Consider the following 16,597-nt stretch of genomic DNA (forward strand, 5'->3'; position numbering starts at 1 on the left):
GGTATCGTTTCAGACAGAGAGGCATGCAAAGCAGGCAGCCTCGGAGATTTTATGTCATAAGTTTCTCTGTTGTGACTCAGGTTGGCTTATATCATGACCAGCAAACAGAAGATGGGGGTTCTTCCAAAGAGAACCGCAACATCTACAGCGAATCCATGCCAAGGCGGGTGGGCAGCTTCTACAGAGGTTGGTTTAATCAGGAGTGATATTTATGGCTGTGGCTTTCTCGCTTTCATTGCTGCAGTAAGGGGGGAAGATTAACTCCAGACACATCACTAGAGGGAATATTATTTTTTACTAATCACTGATCAGCTGCTTGTATATAGAGAATTATTATATTATTGCAGATTCTTGAGATGTCTACACTAAGTTAGAGAGAAATACAGCTGTTTCACTCAAAACTAAAAATAGCCATCTTATCACCAGACTCGGTGATCTTCATCCTCTAATGTCTGTAGATTTCATAGCAGTTGATTAAAACGGTCGGGCAGTGGGCCCGTTCAAAATCAAAAGCCTTACCTAAATTAAATTTGGCTGATCTCCAGTTCGAGGTCATCTTCGCGGGCATGTCCAGACAGCTGCTATTTTTAGCCCACTCTCTGGAAGTTCTGTTCTTACCGCTTCCACTGTGCACTCGGCTATTTCACCACACACCTCAAACTTGAGAAGAGAGCATAAAACTTGTGTTTCAAACCGACTGGAATTTCACAAGATAACCGCTGGCGATGAGAGCTGGGTTTCCAGCGACAGCTAAGCAGTTTGCAGCCATTTCCACCAGATTTGCCTCGCTGTGGTTTTGTCCACTTTCCAAAAATTAAAATCAAGTTAAAGGATCACAGTTTTGACATGTTGGAGGAGATTCAGCACACACTGCAGAAGTACAAGGAGACAGAGATCTAAAAAATAATAGCAGCACTGAAAATGATCCAGTGGTGCACAGGAGGATGATCAACAGGAGACTGATCAAAAGGAATCGTGTTTCATTCTTTTAAGCCCGTCCTGGAACTTTTTACTCAAACCTAATTACAATATGTCAGGAAGCTGCTGAAAGCAGGCTTAAGAGTTTTGACAGTAACGCAGACTGACTGAGATAACTTATTAAAAGATGTGCTTGCCACTGTTTTGGAGTGCACAGTATGCTATAATGGAAAGAACATCTGATGCTAATGTGTTCAACTTCCTCTTTAAAGTAGTGTCCTTGAGGCAGCAGCTATTTTAAGACCAAGCCATGTGTGGCTATTCAGACATGAGGACTGGCTCCATTGTATCACAATAGTGACATTTCAACTGGAGTATAATCTTGAGGAAGAAGGTGAAATTACAGTGAGCCAAACAGGGCGAAATGTAGTAGGTGGTGAGCACACCGTGAGCTAGCAAAGACTGCATGTACCACCGCTACGGTCAACTGGACGCTCTCCTTTAGATATCTCAGGGAGTCACTTCAGCTTTGGGATGATTTTGTGATTGTTGGGGACAAAAGTGTGATGCAGACTCTTCAAGCGTGTTTCTGAATGTGGTTGCCTTTGGGCACTGCAGAATCTTCCACTGAAAATTGAAGAGCGTCCCTTTGCGAAGCCTTAAGCTGAGCGTTATTGCCCTCCTGGTAATGTTACCCGGCTTAATCCTCCTAAAAGGGACCATGACTTGCAAAATTATTTTGTATTAGACAAAAATGGAATTTAGACCAAGCGCAGTAAAGATCCAAAGGGCTGTTTTTTCCTCATAGACTTCAGTACGGCCAAACTTCTTTTTACAAGCAGAAAGGATGCAATAATAAGCACTTCTTTGCTTCACATTTATACAGTCTGTGGTCTGAACAGGACTTCGCCATAGTTGTTGCTAACCGTTGCTGCTCTACACACGTAACTCATTCAAGATGCTACACCTGTGCATTAGCATTAAAATGGAATAAGATCTGGTTTGCTGAAAATGAGTTAAACCATATGGAAATTTGTGCATTGTTTGGCATTAGTCCATTTCCATAATACGAGGGACGCAAAAACTCCATCAGGGTATTTTTATATTCGCTTCTTTAGCATTTTTGGGGGCGGCCAATGTTTAAAACTTTGAGTTTGACACACGATTACTTTAGTGTATGAATTTGCTTTAAAGTCTAACTTATGGAACTGCACAGGAGCCTTTGTGGGCGCCATTGTTGTTTGCACTGGTGTGTCAAGTCGTACTTGGAGAAAAATCTTGAGGAACGCTTTCAATTCAATTCAATTCAATAAACTTTATTGATCCCGAAGGTTGGCCCCGAAGAAAATTGGGTTGCTTTTATTGAAAGGAAGAGGAAGGTCAAAAGAGAGAAAAGTAAAACATCTAATCGAAACAGAACACCATCGATCGCATTAGCGAAATGCACAAGTTTGATACAATTGCAGTCTGTTACATTTTCAGTTCGCTGAGGTCTTTTGCGTGTGCCAATCAATTTCCGATGTTTACACGGCATGTTGCAGCCAAGCCAACATGTCACAGCTGTTAAAGTCTACAGCACTGTTAGTTATGGTATAAATTTCTATTTACTTGCAGCTTTTTTAAATTATATTCCCTGTTTTTTGTTGTGTATCTTTGGAAATCTCGAGTTATGTTTTAATCTTAATTTATTTGTATTACCCGCCTAAACTTTAGATATATGTTTGGGTCAGAGCTAGAATTATGACATCTAATGACCTGTGTTTATGTGTTTATTTCTCTGTATATTGGACGTAAATTAACCCATTTGTTGTGTTTGTTGAACAGTCCCGTCTCCCCGGCCAGACAATTCCTTCCACGACAGCCGGGGTCAGAGTCGGGGCTCGGGCTTGTCTGGCGACGGCGGCAGTTTGGCGAATCACTCCAAACGACAGCCGGCGTTTGACCCCTGGTAATTATATCTTCTAACCACGACCGAAAATAGTTTCACACCAAAAGAACAGCAGCGTTTATTCTCTTCGCTGTCTGTGGCGCTGTCAGAACAGTATACCGTCAGATTTAATTTCACACCGGCCACATGACGTGGCATTTTTAACAGAAATTATTACTGGGAGTTAAAACTTTTTAGCCGAGACATCACGCTCATTACTCTTTGTTTTTATTTCAGGACTGGCCCAGATACTGTAGTCTTGAGTGCCTCTGAGCCTTCCAAAGAAAAGGAGAAGCAGGGTTTCTTCAGAGCAATAAAGAAGAAAAAGAAGAAATCTCAGATGGTATGTTGTGTGTGAAGTACGTCTGAGGACTTACGCCCACATGTGGATGCAGTGTTTTCCCATCTATGAGCCTCATCGGCACCTTTACAGAAATATAAAACCATTTATTGTTGTTGTTGTTGTCATGTGCATCATGTTTACCTCTACCACCAGTCATGTGCCTCTGTAATTACAGATGGAAGTCCCTGATGGAAGGCCTCCTGTCATCAAGAAATGTCTTTTCCCTCTGTTTAGCCCAAAGAATAACATAAAGCATAGTTCCTCTGTGAGAGTCCTCCCTGTAGTGTCCTCTCCCATGGTACATGCTGTTTTACACTATCCTACTCACCTCCTGCCTCTGTGTCACCCATCTAACATTGCATGCTTTAACAGCATTGGTCAACACTGTTTTAATGTGTGATTTTTAAGCCTGGTTTTCCTGGTGGTGAGTTGAGTGAATGAATCAATAAACCAGCTGGATCCATCTATTCGAGAAAAAAAAAGCTCCCACTTTGAAGAAAAGCATGCACTTGACTGCAATCGGTTTAAAAGGATGGATCTGACGGGTCATTTTTGTGCTTCTGATCACTCGCCAGTGATTTCAGCCATGGCCCTAACAGCATGTCTCTGCTTATGAGCTGAGGATGGACGAGAGCGCTCAGGCTTTAGCTGAGCACACACGGTTTCAGGAGTTTGCGTGCTTGTTTTCACAAAGCTTTACTGCTTACCGGCATCATGCAGAGGCATTTGATCAATTTCTCTATGTGCACCTAAACCCGTGACTTTATTACAGAGCAAAGATCACAAAGTGATGGTGGAGCTACGATGGTACTTGCTTAATATAAAAGCGACCACATTTTGGCGTGTTAAACTAGCTGCCAGCTCTGTGGCAGTGGTGGTTCAGCATGAAACAGGTGTTTGAGGCTCTTTCTTCCCTTTGCGTTTCTATTTATAAGTGACAGTTTGCTCAGATTCGGGGAGGGGGGGTTACATGCTGATGACAGAGCACAAATAAATGCAATCTGGCCAGGAGGAGGAATCAGGCAGTCAGACTCTGAGTCGGTGGAAAACGGCATTTACTGCATGAAGAGGATATCATTTGAACTGCGTTTGAATTACGCTCAGAAAACATCTTTTATTTATCAGAAACGAGTGGAGTGTTCTCTTCTCTTCCTCAGATCAGCAAACACATTGGGGTTTGGCTTCTGATGCATGTTTTTTGTTCGTTTTCTTTTTATTTCTTCTTCACTGCACTGGAGATCAATAAGTAACAACGCAGGTTATCAGATGTAACTTCACATTTATGTCTGTGATGAATGAGCGCATGTAAAGGGTAACATGAAACACAGAAATCTGTTTACTGAAGACGCTCATTTCCAGCTCAGACTCTGATAGAGTAGCTTTTGCATGACTCACAGTTCAAAATAATCCTTATTTAAGTTGATTAGCTGTCTAAAAAGCACAATTTTAGCTCTCTTTTCCTCTCAGGTACCTTTCTACTGATTGGCTGCTACTCAAAAACAGAAGGTGCAGGGATTGCCTATTCTCTCTGACATCATGCAGAACCAGAAGTAGAAAAAACTGTTAGAAATGAGTGCTTAGGCCAGTTGGAAACAATATAAATTAACTTCATAAATAAAAACAGTTTAGCAGATTATGTGAGTGTTTTATGTTGCCCTAAACATTGTGCACTGCTGTCCTAGTCATGAGTGTGAAATGTGATTGGATGAGTAAATTATACCTCCGTGCTCTGTGTCACAGGTTTCCAGTGAAGGCGTGGATACGGTCATCCAAAAGTCCTCCAGGTCTTCAAGTCACCAGAGCAACCGCCACAGGTCACGTGACAAGAGCAGAGACCGGGACCAAGACCGAGACAGGGACAAGGACTGGCCGCCTGAGAAACTGTCCGATTCACACTCTTCGGTGAGAGTTCTCCTCGTGCGCTGTTGTGAAGTGCTTGATCTAAACATTTATTCATGAGCTGCGTTTCGTTACATACGCTCTTCCCGAGGAGAGCGCCAAATAGAAATAAGAGCAGGTATCCTCGTCTAGAAGATCTAATCAATGCAAATCAGCATCACCTGCTAACCAAGATGTCAGGGAGAGAAAAAACAGATGGCGAACACAAAGGGTGATAATTTCTTCTAGAAAAAATGCTCTTTTTCGCTCCTAAAGATTGAAATTTTGTATAAATGTTTCAAGAACTGAACTGTAACTGAGCCAAATAAGTTGTAGACTTTTATATTTTACCAATTTTCCTGTCTGTCCAGGATGATTTAGTAATCAAATAAACTGTGACTCAGATGTTGGTGTTTAATAAAAGCAAAGACACACCTTAATCCCTTCCCTGCAGTAATCATAAGAGACTGTCTGACTGGACTGATCGTCCGTCATCGACGGGATTAAACCTGTCGTGAGCGCAATTTTTCTTTCCTCTGATATTTTGTGTTCTGTCGTGTCTTTCAGAGCCAACCGCTGAAGTCGCTGCGCAAGCTCCTGCACCTTTCCTCCTCATCGTCCAACCAGACCGCATCTTCTGACATGCGCTACCAGCCGCTGCCTAACTCATCCTCTGCTCAAGGCGGTTTCACCGAGAGCCGGGGTCACTCAGGGGTCAGCACGCCCCAGCTCAAGGCCCGACAGTCAGCGTACCCGCTGCCCGGACAGCTGGATTCGGGCTGGCACACGTCCGCCCTGGGCCGCCCCGAGGGCAACCCCTACCCGGAGCAAATGAGCATCAAAGGAGGCCAGAACGGGCACGGCTTCGGACGCCCGTCCAGATCTCGTATGCCAAATCTCAACGACCTGAAAGAGACAGCTCTGTGATCTCCAGCGCCCCACTGCTCTCACGCGTGTGTCAGACTCCTCTGTTACCACCTCCCTCCTGTAACACCTGCTCCACACACACACACAAACACACACACCAAACCATCAGTTCAAACACTGCTTGCAAACAGGCCAAAAGCCTTTTTACGTCCAGATTTTTTTAAAGCTTCCATGTTTGATAGACTTTATATTAATACCTATGTAATTCTGATTATAATTTGTATTATAAAGTAAATATATTACAAATTCAGTGTATATATATATAAATGGATAGATAAAGTGTAGATTTTAAGTGTAAGTATTTTTGTTTCTATTAAATATAGAAATATAGTACATTTTACTGCGTAGTATTATTTAAGACTAATCTAAGGCATTCGAAGCAAATGCAGTTTTATCAGTTGTTACAATAGAGATTGGTAATGTCAGTATCTCGTGTTCATCTCGTCCAGGATTGTAATTCTGTGTCCAAGCTGTCTTGCCTATGGATGTGCTCTGTCAGACTGGTTACAGACGCTCAAATGTGCAACTGCGAGCCAGTGCAGCCGTGTTGAAATCTAGCTATAACCCGTGCAGTTTCTCTGAGCTGCAATTGACAATCTAAAAGCTTACGTTTTATTGCTCTTTTCCTTCTTTCTTTTTTCTGAAAAGATTTTAGGTTTTACGTCTTAAGTGCAGCCATTTTAGAAACTACGGTGCCATCAACTAACAGAAAGCCTAACCTACATCGCCCTCTGTGGGAGATATCGAAGCACTGCATTTCCTGTTTTCTGACTGAGATGGTCAGGCACATTTAGACTTTTCCATGCACTGTATGTGTAAATGACCATTTGCATAATATAAACCAATGTTACGCAAATAGAGCAAACCTCACAGTTTAAAACAAATGTGTATCTATACAAAGGAGATGCAGGAGCGTTAACGTGCCCTTACGGATGAATTATAACGTGTTCAAATGTTCTGCAATGCTTTGAGCAAACGTCAACAAACATCTGCAGCTGATAACAAAGGAAGTGGCTTTTCTCTGAAAACTACAGGATTCAATAAAGACTCTGTTGTTTGATTTTTTTTTTTTTTTTTTAACTTCCAAGTGGTTCTGCTTGTTTGACCAGTTAAAAACGTGTAGAAATGCACCCAAAAAAAAAACCCATTTAAAGTTTAACTGCTGTAAATGTAGATTTCTTTATTTTTTTAGAAGGTAACAGCAGTTAGAGGAACAGATAAGCCATTCTGGGTGTATGTGGTACAATGACTCCCAGCCTGTGAAAATAACCCAAGCACCACTCCTCCACCTGTTAGCTATTTAACTCCACACATTACAATATTTAAAAGTGGATATTACAAGTTTTCTTTGTTTAATACACTTAAACTGTCAGTATTAGGGTAATGGAACAGCATCTCTTTTAGTAACCCTTTTAGCCAGACTGACTGACTGACCAGATGTTTCTGCCATTCATACGTCCATTTACTTGATTTGTATACATTCAGTTTTTCTACCAAGCACATTTTCCTTAAATATCAATTATATGAGTAATTAAACCTTTGATTTTGTTAATTTCAGCTGCATTTTACTCCAAATTATTACTTCATGTTTATTGAGGGTAAATAATAATTTTGTTTTGAGTTTACACTTAGATGTTTCAACTATTTATCCATTATTTTAATTACTTCCACCTAACCATCCATTTAAAAGCTCCAGCTTTTTCAGCTAGTTTAATGTTTTCCAGCTGCTATTTTCCCATTTATTAAATACTTTAAGCTGAACTATTTTTCACATTTATCTATTTCTCTGTTTTCAACCGTTATTCCACTATTAGCCGTTCCAGCTGTTAGTTGAACGTCATCAGCCGTTATAATTTTTATTTTTTTGCAACAGTTTCTTTTCTTCTTCTCTTTTTTAATTGAAGCTAAAATATGCTTATCCCAGCCAATTATCGATGTACTCTGGCCTTTTCTTTCTTTAGCCATTTCACCATCGCCCACCTGTTTTCTGACTGAGGTCGGCTTTCCTTTAACATTAACCGTTCGCCCATTTCTTTCCACAGCTGTAGTATTTCTTTCAGCTGCAGCATCCTCGCCCTGGTTGGGAATCACTGTACTGCTGTATTTTTAACTGTTTGCACACACTGAACCACTTGGGATATGCTTTGGAGAAATCTTAAAATGGAAAGGCAGCGGGGGGCAGAATCTGTACTGTAACGTTGTTTTTCTGTTGGAAATAAAGTGCCATGAGAGTAGCTTGGCAGAAATAAATCCTAACCTTTTTAATGTTGCACTTTGAAGAGACTACGTGGCTCAGCAATATTGCTCTGTAAATTCTTCCTCACTTTCATGTTCGTGTGCGCAGTGTGTGAATATTGAAAGACGAGGGAGGGGGGGGCCCCCGCCGGCTCCTGCTGTAACGCGCTGAGCCCAGACATGACCGTGTCGTATTGTGTGTGGTGCATCTGTAAGGACTGTGCACACTCTGTACTTGACACGATACGTTTCTCTCTTTGGATTATTGTTTCGCTGAAGGAGCACCGTGTATTATATTAATACTGATGTGTGACTACTTGTTTGGTAATATTTATAACAGAGGATGTTTATCAACTGTTTAAATGAAATCAAGTATTAAGTTTGTGCTTTTATTACAGACACAAATTAGTAGCATAGTCAGTGTTTATCTGCTTTTTTTTCCCCAACAGAGCATTTACATGACAGCATAAACTCCCAGATGAATGCTTAACAATTTTAGATTATTCATGTTTACATATGTAACAGTAAATCTCAAATAAAACAAGCCCGTTTGATTTGACTCTGAACATGTAGAAGCTTTTTTATTTCCTGACGCAGTTAATAACTGCTTTATTGAAGGTAACAAATTTCAATTTGATCTGGAACAGTTTGGTGTTTACGTAACAGCACAATGCGCTTTTGGAAACTTGAATACAGACAAATAATCCATCTGAGGACACCAGAGATGTCCACCTGCCCAGAGAACTGTGAGCCTCACCAAATGGGGACAGACTAGACTTGTATCAAAGGATCTTACAGTGTTAGACAAATATTCCCCTTTTGGCAAGTGACAGGGTTGGCAGAGGAATGATGGTCAGTGAGGTAAGAAACACTTCAGGTGCATTTGTTCATGCACATCAGCAGCTCCATCCTCATGGCAATGCGGGTGTGCCAGCCCAGCGGCAGCAGGCGTATATAACGAGCCACAATAGGCGGGCGCAGCAGGTTTTGTACCGTGGAAGAGCGATCGGAGTTTCCGTAGAAGACCTAAACAAAAAGAAAGTACACAGCATTTAAACATCCAGAGTGCTCATTTTGTATCATTTACACACACAATAATCAGAAAAGGCTCATGAAGAGGACCTTCTATGATTACTTCCACCTCCATAGTTTTATTCTTTGAATAGCTTTGCATGATTTCACAGTTCAAAGTACTGTAATCCTTATTTATATTAACGGTGCAAACACTCAGTTCATCTACTATATGAATCAAACAATTTTAGCTCCCTTTGACTCAACTTTACTCTGATTAGCTTCTCATCATTAACCAGAAGCTTTGATTTGCACAGCTATGTGCATGATGTGACCATATTAGTATCCTATATTTTTGACAGCTTAGAAAGCCAAGCCAAATAAACTCGGCAGCAGCTATGTGTGGTGAACTACTAAATCATTCACGAGGACTTAAAGCAGTACCATATATATAGCAGAAAAGCATAATAGGTCCACATAAAATTACAATATAACAGCCTCTTAGTTGGATATATTTAAACACTTTAGTGTGTACTGATTGGTGTAGGCCAGAGATTTCAAACTCATTTTATATTGTGAGCTTTATGCGGCTCACTTCGAGCATAAATCAAATCAAAATTAATTTATATAGCACATTTAAAAACAACAGTTTTGATCATAAAATAAAAATAAAAATAAGACAAACACAACGCAAGACGAGACAAACATAGAAACCAACCAAATGATAATCAAACTATCTTACATCAAAGCCAGAGTAAAAAGATGGGTCTTTAAACGAGATTTAAAAGACTGAACAGTCTCAGAAGAGCGAATGGCAAAAGGGAGGTTGTTCCACAGTCTAGGAGCTGCAATAGCAAAGGCACGATCGCCTCTGGTTTTCAACCTAGACTTAGGTTGCATTAAGAGCATCTGGTTAGAAGATCTTAATGCTTTTATAGGATTATACAAATGAATAAGTTCTGTTAAATAGCTAGGGGCAGTGTTATTTAAGATTTTATAAGTGAGGTGGACAGATGAAATGCCCTTCTCTGTCAATGTAAAGATGTTTAACTGCACATATAAACCCTGAGATTACTGCAATTTAATAATAATGATGGATTGCATTTATATAGCGCTTTTCAAGGCACCCAAAGCGCTTTACAATTCCACTATTCATGGAAGAGGCTGCCATATCGCGCCATCGGCCCCTCTGGCCAACACCAGTAGGCGGTAGGTGAAGTGTCTTGCCCAAGGACACAATGACCAGGACAGAGAGCCCAGGGATCGAACCAGCAACCTTCCGGTTACAGATGAGCTTCCCAACCCCCTGAGCCACGGTAATCCCAATAACAGATCTCAGTTTTTCCAAATTACAAAGAAATAATGCTGAAGTAAATGAAAGTGGAAATTTTGGGGGTAATTTAAATGGTAAAAAAGGCCACAGGACTCAGTTATTATGACGCTTTCATATGTGACTCCTGTTTAGTGTACCTACCCTGTTATTTCCAGTCTGGTCTTTGTAGTAGATCCAGTTAAGAGTTTCTAAAGTGCGGTACTGGATGCTGTATTTAGTGATCCACTCATCAGCGTCGCAGCGGCCCTGGGTGAGGACACCCGACACCACGCTCACCTCCTTCAGGTCGATCTGGATCCACTGGTACTGATCGTTGAATTTGGACAGCCATGCGCACCTAACAAAGATTCACATTCCCAGTTATTTGTTTATCTGGGGTGCGCTGTGTGACACGAACTGGAGACTGGGTGGCCTTGACTCACCCAAAGCCCTGGTTGTTAAGGCGAGCCTTGTTCGGGATCCAGGAGGAGTACCAGCCGGTGTACTGGTCCTGACTGGAGCAGCTGATTTGGTCTGAGGTCACAGATCCAGATTCAAATCCCAGCGGTCTGTGGTACGGACATTCTGTGAAAGGAAACATTTCCAGGTTACTGTGGCATTAAATCGTATGAATTCCTGAAAATAAACACTTAGTAAACTTTCTAAACACTTCCAATGAGCTGGGATGCAGCGATTGGTTCGTTTTTGTGTTAAAAATGACTTAATGCCATTTGATGTTTTGAAGCAGAGCACAGGGTAGATTTAACTGAGCACAAACATTACACGTTCACATGGTAGCAACTACACTATGTTATGTTCTGTATGGGGTGGTCATGATGCTATACTATATGCCTTTTGCTTAGACGAGCAGTGAGCAACAGGTACCAACAACCTTACTGACATTGTGCAAGCACAACAAAATTACTGTTGTGCTAAGCTCATCAAATAACAAAAAATAAAAATAAAAAGTAGAAAATGTTAGAAATACGAAATATCAAAATATTGGATTAACATTGTCAAAAAACAACAACTGCATATTTGCAGAAAACCAAATCAGCACAAAGATCTCACACCAGCTGTCAGCACTGTTGTGGAGAGGTGATGAAATGGACTTGTTTTGCAGCCACAGGACAAGGACACCTTGCAGTCATTGAGTCGACCGTGAGCTCTTCCGTATATCAAAATATTCTAGGGGCAGATGTGAGGCCACGTGCCCCGCAGTTAAAACTTGCGCAAGACTGGGTCATGAGGCAGGGCAATGATTAAAGCCCAGCAGCATCTCTATCAAGGAATCAAGGTGCTGCCAAGGCCGAGTCAAAGTCCAGACCTCAGCCTCACTTTAATGCTTTTCACCTTAACCTCAATGAACTCAAGGAATGCTGTGAAGAAGCGTGCGACAAAATCCCTCCGCAGTGATATGACAGAATGATAAAGTCATATGGAAAACAATAATTTCAAGTCATTGCTGCATAATGCTTCTGCAGTTTCACAATAAATAATGACACGGTGGAATATGTCATGTGTCGTCCTTCTTCTGATGCATTATTTACCCAATGTTTAAGACCAGGTAAGGACCAGATGGTTTTCCCGGTTGGTTAAACCAAAGAAGTGAAACAGGGTTTACTTTCTTTTTTCCATGATGATAAATTGACTTCAGGTAATAAAAAATATATCAGTTACTTCAGATGAAAATTACTCCCTCTCACCCCTGACTGGATTGGTTTGAAGCTGTCAGAAAAGCGGATGATAGAAGTGATAGAAGAGCTGCCTGAAATGAAATGTTTATTCCATTTTAAAGACATTAAGAACGCAGCAAAGTATCCTCTTCCAGCTTTTCCTCGTGTAATAGTCCAACTTTGCTAATCAGAACTCTTGCATGATGAGGTAGAAGAAGATGATCGGGGCATTTTCTGATGTGTGCTTCCTTTGCTGGTATCATAGGTGAAGGTCATGGCCTATTTGGGCTCCCTAATCTGTTCGTCACATTCCAGCACAGGTAATGAGATTATCTGAAAAGCATTTGCCTGTGCAAGCTTCTTCCTCACAGCTGTTCATTTCTTAACCTTCAGTGCAAGCCTCTTTCATCTTACAGGCTGAAAAACTGCAAGATCAGAGAGGTGATTGTGCACTGCTGCAGCATGAAAGCACATGAGGACACAGCCAGCCTCCATCAGCTGTTTGATCCATCACAGATGTTAAATAAAGATCCACAGGACACAACTCTGCCCACCATTCATCTTCACATGCGTGACTTTCTCCTGCAAGTTAGTGTCCTTTGTATAAAGGGGAACCCATTAATCACTTTTTAAAACCTAAAAAAGGGCATCCAGCATGAGTATAAGTGAAACAGACAGAGGACTACACAGGTGGAGTCCTCACCTGGCATGCAGTTCAGCAGGTGACTTTGAGATGGTGGCGGTGTTGGCAGTGAGGTCGGGGGAACAGGTGGGATGACAGCAGGGATGCGTGCAGATTCGCAGTCACAGGTGCAGGCTTTCGCTTTTGTGCTCCAGGTTTCGATCACCTCCTGGTCCTCCTCCTGCAGGTCCAGGTCCTGGATGACCTCCTCCTCCTTCTCCTGGAGATCACACAGGGTGGAATGAATCGAGAGTTTGCTCTCAGAGTTTAAGACTTTTAAACCACATTTTAGACCTTTTTGAGACTCTTTCTTACCTCCTCTGAGTGAACAGTGACAAGGGCTATACACCCCATTGACAGAAGCATGAAACGTAAGAGCAGATGATAGAATAAAATGTGTAAGAAAAAAGAAAATGACCTAAAAGAAGCACCATGTCAAACAATCTTATGAATTATTGGATTGCATCTGAGGATTGCATGAAGGAAACACCAAGGAAAAGCTTTTTACCCTCTTTATAATTTCACTTGCAGCAGCAGCATTTTTGTGTAGTACTACGCACTGCTGTTTTAATAACTTGTGGGACCATTAGCATTATCATAAAGGCACAATAACTGTTGCGATTATTTTAAGGGAGGATCAGCTGCACAGTGACTTACCCTGAGAGAGAAGCAGGAGGAAAAGCACAGCAGCTCGACAAGCAGGCATCTCCATCTTTCCTCTTCAGCTGTGCTGAAATGAGATGTGTATGATACCCACTGCAAGTGGATGGGATTACTGTAATCCACAGGCCTGCAATGGCCTTACCTAATGCTCCTTATTGGCCCTTAGACACCTCCCTCAGGTGCTCTTGCACTGAATGTCATCACCTCATCAATAAAAAGTGGGCATCATTCGTGATGGCAGTGGTGTCTTTGAGGTTTTACACTCAGTTGAAAAAGCTAATTTTGTCACTAAGGTCATTTATGGTCCTATTATACATCACACATTTGTTTTTATCATAAATATACTTTTTCATTTATCTGTGCCTGATAAAGGCTGCTTTAGGTAAGCCATATCTAGACACAGACCAGTACCAGCGAATTAGTATTCAGTTTGGGTACAAACAAATATGATCAAATAGGCCTGAAAGCAGCAGGTTTGTCTATGACAAAAAAATCACTTTAAATTCAAAGAAATCAGAAATAGTTACAAACATTTTAATATTCGTTTAATATGTTTGACTTACACTGGGATGGATCACAGTTACCCACAATTGCCATCATCCATAAAACTCACAACCTACAAGTTTAATAATTTGTTTAAAAAGGCTACTGTAAATATAGGCGGAGATTTTAATTTTGTAAGTTTGAGAGTTACTTACAATTCAGAGTTATCCCAGCATGAAGAGATGGGATGTAATCTCACATCTGCTTGTTTTTGTCAGTTATCTGGCTGATAATTGTAATTTATAACATGACAAGTTGCCCTAAGGTGCCTGAAATCTTATAAAAGCTGGTTGTTTAAATGTGGGTCAAAAAGATGACCATGGCAGATGTTGCAAGTTGATTGTTCCAAAAGTCTTATTTCTAGAATATTGAAGCTTTGCAGTGACGTTAATCCGTTCAAATCCCCAATCAGTGCTGGCTGTCCAAGTAAAATAGACACACTAGAGTTCCAGTTAGGAAACCACAACAGTTTCCCCACCAAGTAAGCACAAAGTATTCTGTTTTGAGAACTTAATTTTCTATTCAGATGTTCATTTTGCCCTTTAAAAAGTTTGCAATCCTGCACCTCTACCATTAAAATGTCTTGGAGAGCTTTGTTTATAACACCTTTAAGACCAGATCCTCAGGTGACACACACACCTGCTTTTAATTAAGATTCATTTCCATCCTTTCATCATCATTTTCATGTCATTTACCGATTTTACAGTATGTTTTTGTAAGTGTTGGCCTAGATGTTTTTTAGGTTTTGCATATATCATATTCTTCTACAGCACATGAAAGTTATTGGCTAAACCTGATACGCTGTATCCTTACTCTTATGAGAATACTTCTGTGTGTTTTAACTGACAAATAAAAAAAACAAAGCTAACAGTAAGTACCGAGGCTCAGTTCAGCACTGCAGCTTGAATTGCCCAAAATTTCAGTTTTAAGTGTGGAAAAAGTTCTCTCAGGTGTGTCATCACCTGACAGGTTGTGGACTGAATGGCCACTCTGCAGCACACAAACCAAACTGAGTCAGATGGGAGACTTAATGTATGTCGGAATGGCGCAAGACTGCTATTAAAATGTTTGAAGAGTTTAGTGAATGATCTGATGTGTTTCAGCAGGCAAAAACTTAACTCCGTAAAAAATCCACAGAAAGGGACGTCATTAACATGCAAAAGTAGAAAATAAATAGGGTAGGGAAAATTTAAAAAGCCAAAAATACATTTTTTGCAACATACTGTGGTGCTTTGTCTTTTTGTCTTTGAATGGTTTTTGGCCAGCAGAAACTATTAAAATGACAAGGAAGGGTAAACTTAGACATAAGAAGAATATAATGTATATAGAGAGATTATATTAAATAATAAAATACATTTTTAATTTTGTAATAGATTCAGTGTAATCAATTTAAATATTTAATTATTTTTTAGATTTAGTAATTTAATTTTTATTTTTTCAGTTTTTGTTCTCCATATCTTTTCAGTCTCACTTCAGGTTGTTCCGTCTCTGTTTAATCATTCAGCATATGTTTGAGGTAATGAAGTTTGAATGGGCGGGACGGAGTGGTTTGATTGCTGTCCGTAGCAGCCAATCATTTGTATGTTGTCTAATTAGCGCGTTGACAAAGGCGGGGACTACAAAAACGTGTCAGCCAATAAAAATCATCATGTTCGCCCTAGTGGCCAATCAAAAGGTTGTTATAGACTGGCCGTGTTTCTGGGTGGTGTTGGGTGGCTCATTTCTTCCGAGGGGGGTATACACAGTGTTATTATTCAAGGTAAGTAGTTTTGAATGTGTGAAATTTTGTTTTTCCATTAAAATGTACAAACGCGCTCGGTCACCTGTGGGTTTTTTAACAGGCTCTATGATAACAGGACGTGCTAAAGGTAGCAGTCGCTGAATAACGGTGTTAACGGTACTTCCTTTCGTCTGTGTTCATAGCGGCTGAAACGGGATGATTTCAGTCATGTTTCTGGTTTAGCTACATGGATTTAAATGCTTTAAAATTTGGCCGTGAAAATAACTGTGGGGTTGCATGTGTTTGAATGCTTTTAGTGAATTTAAAACATGCCCTGTGCGCTGTTTTCCGTCAACTGTTTACCCTGTATTTAAAACTGAAGTGAAAATAGTGTTGATATGATGGAGGGCTGTCGAAGTCGATCGATATAGCTTTTTTTTTTGTACCGATACCAAGACTCATTCTTAGTAATCCAGGGGATTGGTATCAAAATTTACAGTCAGATAAAATGCTGGTGCTTTAGCAATATGCAGACCACATTTTATGACAGGAAAGCTGTTATTCAAAGCTTTGCTGCTTTTTTTCTAATTACTTATACATTAGATTTAGATTTAGATTTAGATAGAACTTTATTAATCCCTCGGATGGGTTCCTCTGGGAAATTCGATTTCCAAAAAAGCACAGCACCGACAGAAGTTACAGAGTTATACACACACACACATATATAAATACAGAGACAATAGAAATAAAATATACGAAGGG

At 40.5% G+C, this 16,597-nt stretch overlaps 3 protein-coding genes across 13 annotated transcripts in view; 2 read left to right on the plus strand and 1 right to left on the minus strand.

The window, feature by feature from the left end:
- Positions 1 to 8,794, plus strand: part of LOC113015689 (cyclin-dependent kinase-like 5) — a 52,637-nt gene extending 43,843 nt beyond the window's left edge. For 3 of the 4 annotated variants that reach the window (XM_026157810.1, XM_026157812.1, XM_026157811.1), the window contains 6 exons: positions 81 to 186; positions 2,743 to 2,866; positions 3,083 to 3,188; positions 3,364 to 3,486; positions 4,929 to 5,090; positions 5,634 to 8,794. In XM_026157810.1, coding sequence (XP_026013595.1) covers positions 81 to 186; positions 2,743 to 2,866; positions 3,083 to 3,188; positions 3,364 to 3,486; positions 4,929 to 5,090; positions 5,634 to 5,993 — 981 coding nt within the window. In that variant the 3' untranslated portion in view covers positions 5,994 to 8,794. The remainder of the gene's footprint in view (positions 1 to 80; positions 187 to 2,742; positions 2,867 to 3,082; positions 3,189 to 3,363; positions 3,487 to 4,928; positions 5,091 to 5,633) is intronic. The other variant, XM_026157813.1, reaches the window with a different exon arrangement.
- On the minus strand, positions 8,791 to 13,621 carry LOC113015690 (retinoschisin). The gene is made up of 6 exons (XM_026157814.1): positions 13,567 to 13,621; positions 13,225 to 13,250; positions 12,931 to 13,129; positions 10,995 to 11,136; positions 10,714 to 10,909; positions 8,791 to 9,254 (listed from the first exon to the last, which is right to left on the minus strand). Exons 1-6 carry the CDS (start codon positions 13,619 to 13,621, stop codon positions 9,102 to 9,104), a joined length of 771 nt encoding a protein of 256 aa, XP_026013599.1. The 3' UTR covers positions 8,791 to 9,101.
- Positions 13,622 to 15,775: 2,154 nt separating this feature from the next.
- The window catches only part of LOC113015795 (AP-1 complex subunit sigma-2), a 31,448-nt gene continuing 30,626 nt past the window's right edge, over positions 15,776 to 16,597 (plus strand). For 3 of the 8 annotated variants that reach the window (XM_026158093.1, XM_026158092.1, XM_026158096.1), the window contains exon 1: positions 15,777 to 15,874. The gene's annotated coding sequence lies outside the window, so the exon portion shown is untranslated. Of the gene's footprint in view, positions 15,875 to 16,597 lie in introns of all 8 variants that reach the window. The other 5 variants (XM_026158091.1, XM_026158094.1, XM_026158097.1 and 2 more) reach the window with 3 other exon arrangements.

Source organism: Astatotilapia calliptera, chromosome 23, assembly GCF_900246225.1.
Source record: "Astatotilapia calliptera chromosome 23, fAstCal1.2, whole genome shotgun sequence".
In the NCBI taxonomy this organism is placed as follows: Eukaryota; Metazoa; Chordata; class Actinopteri; order Cichliformes; family Cichlidae; genus Astatotilapia; species Astatotilapia calliptera.

Bases quoted from the DNA above. Each gene is read 5' to 3' on its own strand.
- LOC113015690 (XM_026157814.1), bottom strand. From the start codon at position 13,621: ATGGAGATGCCTGCTTGTCGAGCTGCTGTGCTTTTCCTCCTGCTTCTC. The intron at 11,137-12,930 runs GTGAGGACTCCA...TTCCTTTCACAG, and splicing joins CCTGCTGAACTGCATGCCAG to AATGTCCGTACCACAGACCG. The intron at 9,255-10,713 runs GTAGGTACACTA...CTTTTTGTTTAG, and splicing joins ACCAGACTGGAAATAACAGG to GTCTTCTACGGAAACTCCGA.